General features: G+C 26.6%; 1 protein-coding gene across 9 annotated transcripts in view; it reads left to right on the top strand.

Annotated features, from left to right (window-relative positions):
• Window positions 1-663: 663 nt before the first annotated feature.
• The window catches only part of LOC117175261 (neurofibromin), a 133,535-nt gene continuing 126,939 nt past the window's right edge, over window positions 664-7,259 (top strand). For 8 of the 9 annotated variants that reach the window (XM_033364963.1, XM_033364962.1, XM_033364961.1 and 5 more), the window contains exons 1-2: window positions 664-857; window positions 6,758-7,085. In XM_033364963.1, coding sequence (XP_033220854.1) covers window positions 798-857; window positions 6,758-7,085 — 388 coding nt within the window. In that variant the 5' untranslated portion in view covers window positions 664-797. The remainder of the gene's footprint in view (window positions 858-6,757; window positions 7,086-7,259) is intronic. The other variant, XM_033364958.1, reaches the window with a different exon arrangement.

Genomic DNA, 7,259 nt, shown 5'->3' with positions numbered 1-7,259 from the left:
GAATTAAATTTAAGAAATTTAAATAAGATTCAAATAAAATTCGAAATCCTATAAAAAAGAATAAATTTATATATCTTTTTTTTATTATTTTCGGCGAAAAACAAAAGTTAATTTCATTAGAACAAATTAATTTTCAACAAAAATGAATTTCAACAATAGACAATTTCCAATAAAATAATTTAATTTTCTACCCGAAAAGGATTACTTTTTAGCAACATTTTTCAATTTTAACAAAATACATGGATTTTCATCAAGAAGAATAACTTTCTATAAAAACAGACAAATTTCCAATCAAATAATTAAATTATCTGCCAAGAAAGTTGAATTTTGATCAAACAGACCAAATATATTGCCTCTAAAATGCCTAATATTGATTTTTCCGTATTTCGATTTGGTAAAATTTTTAATTAAAGAAGAAAAAAAGACGTTGAAGGTTTTCAGTGAATTTCATTGAAGGAATTTTCAGCACATATCGACCGATCATTCCAGTTCCCACTGGAAGGGAGTGTCAAGATCTGAATCGCTCTTTATGAATGGCACGGTCCCTTGGTGGGGGAGGGACGACAATTCATATTATATTCTCCTGACCTAACCTCCTCATTGGTCCTGTCCTAACCTCTCGGCCAATCACAATCCTCCCTCGCCAGTCGACGTCCTGATCGCGACCCAGAGACTCTGCTGATCTGATCCCCTGATGGTGCAGAACTGAATGTGAATGACTGACTACCGTGATTGTGAAAACCGAAAAAATTATTATGACATTCCGTCAATGAATTACCGGTAAAAAACGGATATCGATGGGGACGCAAAAGCCGGGAGAGTGGGCGAACTCGCTCATTGCGCGATTCGAGGACCAGGTAAACACTCTTACTTAACTCTACTTTTATTGTTTTCTGCGAAAACATTTTCCACTTCATTACCTCCAAAATCCTCCCTTACATTTCTCCACCTCTATTTTTCTCCTGCCTTTTATTCCGAGAATTTACACTCTCTAAATTCCTAATTATCCTTATTTTCGTGAAGGATATGATTCGCGATTTTGAGGTTAGGTAAGTAAGTGTCAAAAGTTTTTTGTTCCAAAATGAATTTTTCTCATTCTCAATTTCCCATTGTGTGCACCTAATTTTTAACGGTAATCTAAAACTCAAAAAACCTTCCTCTTGCTGAATTTAAATTTGAGTAATTAAAAAAAAACTTATCCCGGGAGAAAAAATAGACCCGCCCTTCGGATCTTTTGAAAATCGTTATGTCAAAAATGCACGTGTTCTATTTCAAGTTCCTTCTTCTGTTTTGATTTTGGAGCATTTTCTCTCCCCACTCCTTCTATTCGCGCAAGACAGATTATAGTAGTTCCATTTTTTTTTATATTTTAATTATTGATATTTAGATTTTGTGAGGTAATTTATTTCGATACTCCATCTATTATTTTTAGTAATATTTCTGGAGAGTAGCAAAACGCTATTGAGGCGAATTCGTTATCTCTCATTGGCAGAGTGTGTTTTTGGAAGCAGATTCATTCATCGAAATTCTTTGGAGATTTTCACCGTTTCCCCCTCCAGCCCGCTGGCGTCCTCGTATGCAGTTTGACCTTGCGGATAGTGTATAGTCTTGTTCGTTCTCGTCTTTCCCCCCCCCCCCCCTCCCCGCGGACTTCCGTGTTCAGTCCAATCGCGGCTGATCTTTCGAATCCTGCTTCCCCACTCCGGGGGCTTTACGAATGCATGAATGAAAATGTTTACACGTTCGTATTCGCATCAATCAACACATGGATCAACGTTTGATAGGCTACACAATAGATGGAGTTTTAATTCTAAGTAGTTCCCTTTTCAGCCGAAAATGGAATAGGTAAATTTTCAGTTGAATAATTTAATTTTCTACAAAAACAAAAATGAAGTTTTAATAAAAGGTTCAATTTTCAAACAAATACAGTAGCCTATAACCTCAAAAATGAATTTTTTTTACCAAAAAGATGAATTTTCAACCAAATAGTAGAACTTTCAATAATAAAAACAAATTTTCAAAAAATGGAATAGATAAATTTTCAGTTTAAAAGAACGACAAAAATAAATTTTCAAAGAAACTGATGAGTATTTAACCAAAAAATGAATTTTGTACCAAAAAAGATGAATTTGAAACAGCAAAAAACAAGCGAATTTTCAATCGAAAAGATTAATTTTCTATTAAAAACGATGAATTTTTATCCAAATAGTTGAATTTTCAAGCAAGAAGATTAATTTTTTAACAAAAAAGATAATTTATTCAACACGATAGTTCAATGTTCAAAAAAAAAAAAAATACATAAATTTTAAGCAAAAATGATAAAGTGGAATTTTCAATTAACAAAATGAATTTTCAAAAAAAAAAGAATTATAAACCAAAAAAGTTAAATTTTAAAACAAAGAGATAAGTTTTCACCCAGAAAAATAAATTTTCTATAAATATCACCTAAGTAGTTAAATTTTCAAAAACTAAGAAATTAAATTTTTAACAAAAACGTTAAATTTTTAGCCAAAAGTTGGATTAGCAAACAAATAGATGACTCTTCAATTACAAAAATGAATTTTGTACTAAAAAAGATGAATTTGAAACAACAAAAAACAAACGAATTTTCAATCGAAAAGTTTAATTTTCTACCAAAAACAATGAATTTTTATGCAAATACGTTGAATTTTCTAGCAGGAAATTTTTTGTAACCAAACTGTTATATGTTCAAGCAAGAAGATTAATTTTTTAACAAAAAATAAAATTTATTCAACAGGATAGTTACATTTTCAACAAAAATAGAGACATTTTAAGTAAAAATGATATAGTGAAATTTTCAATTAACAAAATGAATTTTCAAAAAAAAAGCGAATGTTAAACAAAAAAGTTAAATTATAAAACAAACAGATAAGTCTTTAACCACAAATATACGTTTCTACAAAAATTCATCTAAACAGTTAAATTTTCAAAAACAAAGAAGATTAATTTTTAACAAAAACATTACATTTTTAGCCAAAAAGATAAATTATCAAACAAATAGATGACTCTTCAGATGAATTTGAAACAACTAAAAACAAATTTTCAATCGAAAAGATTAATTTCTTACAAAAACAATTAATTGTTATCCAAATAGTTGCATTTTCTGGCAGGAATTTTTTTTAACCAAACTGTTGAATTTTCAAGCAAGAAGATTAATTTTTTAACAAAAACGAAAATTTATTCAACATTATAGTTAAATTTTCAACAAAAATAGAGACATTTTAACCAAAAATGATATAGTGAAATTTTCAATTAACAAAATGAATTTAAAAAAAGGCGAATGGTAAACAAAAATTAAAATTTTTAAATAAAGAGATAAGTCTTTACCCATAAATATAAATTTTCTAAAAATTTCAGCTAAATAGTTAAATTTTCAAAAACTAAGAAATTGAATCTTTAACAAAAACGTTAAATTTTTAGCCAAAAGTTGAGTTAGCAAACAAATAGATGACTCTTCAATTACAAAAATGAATTTTGTACCAAAAATGATGAATTTGAAACAATAAAAAAGAAACTAATTTTCAATCGAAAAGATTAATTTTCTACCAAAAACAATGAATTTTTATGCAAATACGTTGCATTTGCTAGCAGGAATTTTTTTTAACCAAACTGTTGAATTTTCAAGCAAGAAGATTAATTTTTTAACAAAAATGAAAATTTATTCAACATGATAGTTAAATTTTCAACAAAAATAGAGACATTTTAAGTAAAAATGATATAGTGAAATTTTCAATTAACAAAATGAATTTTCAAAAAAAAGCGAATGTTAAACAATAAAGTTAAATTTTCAAACAAAGAGAAGTCTTTAACCACAAATATACATTTTCTAAAAAATTCTACTACATTCTCTACGACAAAAGATGAATTTGAAAAAACAAACGACTTTTCAATCGAAAAGATTAATTTTCTTCAAAAACAATGAATTTTTATACAAATAGTTGAATTTTCTAGCAGGAAATTTTTTTAACCAAACTGAAGAATTTTCAAGCAAGAAGGTTAATTAAAAAAAAAATATATCCAACACGATAGTTACATTTTCAACAAAAATAAATATATTTTAACCAAAAATTATATAGTGAAATTTTCAATTAACAAAATAATTTTTAATCAACAAGATAAATTTTCTATCAAAAAGATCATTTTTCAACACAATTGTTGAATTTTCAGCCCAGAAAGAAAAAAAATTCAATGATTGAATTTTCAACTAAGAAGATAAATTTTCTATGAAAAAAGACGCATTTTCAACAAAATAATTCAATTTTTTACACATAAAAAAAAGAATATACTTCAATAAAAGACACGAATTTTTAAACAAATAGTAATTTTTGAACCAAAATAAAAATTAAATTTTCAACCGAAAATGGAAGTTACATGTTTATTAAAAGAAATTAGTTCTCAGCAAAAAAGAATTTTTAATAAAATAGTTTAATTTTCATTAAAAAATGATGACTTTTTAATACAATAGTTTAATTTCAAGTTAATTTTTTAACAAAAAAGAAAATTTATTCAACATGATATTTAAATTTTCAACAAAAATATATACATTTTAAGCAGAAATGATAACCAAGTAGTGTAATTCTCTACCACAAAGATGCATTTTCAACCAAAAAAAGATGAATTTTCAACCAAATAGCTCAATTTTCGACAACAAAAAAGAACGATTTTTTTTCTTCAAAAAGGGTACATTATCAGACAAGTAGATGAGTCTTAACTACAAAAATGATTTCACTACCAAAAAGACGAATTATCCACTAAATAGTTAAATTTTCAACAACAAATAAAAACAAATTTTTAACAAAAAATGAAAATTATCAAACAAATAGATGAGTCTTCGATTACAAACATGAATTTTCCGCCAAAAAAGACGAAATTTCAACACAATAGAAAATTTTCAACCAAGAAAAAAATATCACCAAAATTATTAATTTTTCAAATAAGAAGATTAATTTTCTACCAAAAAGACCAATTTTCAACAAAGTGCACAACATTTATAACCAAACAGTTACATTATCTTTTAAAAATATTAATTTTTATCCCAAAAAATGAACTTTCTATGAAAAAATACCAAATTCATTTTTATCAAAGGAAAGAAACGGATTTTTAACAAAAAAGTTAAATTATCAAACGAAATGATGAGGTTTTAAACACAAAAATAAAATTTCTATAAAAAAAGATGAATTTTTAACCAAATATTTGAATTTACAACAGAAAAATTAATTTTAAAACAAAAATATTAATTTTTTACTAAAAAAATGAATTTTCTACACAATGATCGAATTAAAAAAAAAATCCACTAAAATTATTAAATTTTCGTCCAAAATGATTAGTTTTCTACTAAAAAACGCGAATTTCCGACAAAAAGGTCAAAATTTTCACCAAGAAAAAAATTCCACTAAAATTATTAAATTTTTATGCAAAAAGATTAATTTTCTACCAGTTTTACTAAAAAATGCGAATTTTCGACACAATGATTGTATTTTCAACCAAGAAAAAAAAATCCACTAAAATTCTTAAATTTTCATCCAAAAAGATTAATTTTCTATAAAAAAGGGGAATTTTCTAACAATGGATGAAATTTTCACCAAGACAAAAAATTCCGCTAAAATTATTGAATTTTTAACTAAGAAGATTAATTCTACGAAAAAGACGAGGTTTTAAGAAATAATGAAATTTTTTACTAAAAAGACGATTTATTCAACACAATAGTTTAATTTAAAACAAAAAAATAATAACGGTATAACAAAAGTGTTGAATTTTCAACAAAATACATGAATTTTCAATAAAAAAAGTTAAATTTGTAACCATTTCGATAAATCTTTAACCACAAAAATAAAATTTTCAAGGAACAAGAATAATTTTCTACCAAAAAGACGAATATTCAAGAAGAAAGTTCAATCTTCAACCAAGAGTGATGTCATTTATGAAAGAAAAAAATCTTTAATCGCAATAAATTCATTTATAACCAAGCAGTTTAATTTTTAACTAAAAAAAGATTGATTTTGTACTAAAAGAGATTAATTTTTAAATAAAAAATATAAATTTTCAACGAAGAGTTGCATTTTCAATTCAGAACCATTTTTCAGCCAAGAAGGAAGAAAAATCAACCGAATTGTTGAATTTTAAAGTCAAAGTATTTTCTCTCCGAAACAATGAATTTTCGACAAAATTTCTTTTCCTATTTTTGTTGAAAATTGCTCTTTTATATTTGAAAGTTCATATTTTTGGTAGAAATTTCCTCTTCTATTTTCTTAAAAATTCAGTTTTTTTGTCGAAGATTCATAATTTTAGTTAAAGAATTCTCTTTTCGGTTAAAAATGTAACTATTTTGTTGAAAATTTATCTTTTTGAGCTGGAACATCAACCATATAGTCAAAAATTGAAGTATTTTGTTGAACATTCTCGAGCAATGTTCAAGATTTATATACTTATAAGCTGTTATGATACTGCGGAAAAATAGCTTCAAAATGAGCCCAAGAACATTAAAAAATATTGAATTCTTAAGAAAATTATTGAAAATTTAAGAAAACATGAAGCCTAAACTTTTTTTCAATATCTAATTAAAAAATAGACGAACTGGCTTCATCCTGAGCTCATTTTATACAGAATTCTGAGAGAATTTAATCCTTTAAAGAGAAAAATTTTTAGTTCTAACATATTTAAAATTCAGAGAACTTAATAAATCATCAAAAATTGTAGACTCTTAATATTAAAATAATAAATGGATATTACTTTTCAGTTGCCATGTCGAACTGGTCCACAGACCACACACTCCCGGCTGAACGAGGAGAAGAACAAAAAATGTTTGATTAAAATTTCGCGCTACCGATTTTCCCTCGTGATATCCGGCCTAACGAAGATGCTGCAACGCGTCAACGAAATGGTACCCTCGACAGGAGGTCAACGGTCCTTCCATTCCACAGACCAGGATCGAAACTGCTACGAATCCATCATCATAGTATTAGATACCCTAGAACGATGTCTCGCCAATCAGCCTAAAGATACCACCAAATACGAAGAGGCCATGAACGTGAAAAAAACGCTCAAAGAAATATGCCAGTTCATAGGTAACGTCCTTATTTATTATTATTATTATTATCATTATTATTATTATTATTATTTATTATTATTTACACTTGAATCACCTAACGGATTATTAACTAAAAAGGTGCCTTTCAAGTCTAGCATTGAATAGTTAAATTTCCAGTTAAAAAAAGTTAATATTTTCAACCGAAAACATT

Source organism: Belonocnema kinseyi, chromosome 6, assembly GCF_010883055.1.
Source record: "Belonocnema kinseyi isolate 2016_QV_RU_SX_M_011 chromosome 6, B_treatae_v1, whole genome shotgun sequence".
NCBI lineage: Eukaryota > Metazoa > Arthropoda > Insecta > Hymenoptera > Cynipidae > Belonocnema > Belonocnema kinseyi.
This window is presented reverse-complemented; position numbering and strand designations above follow the sequence as displayed.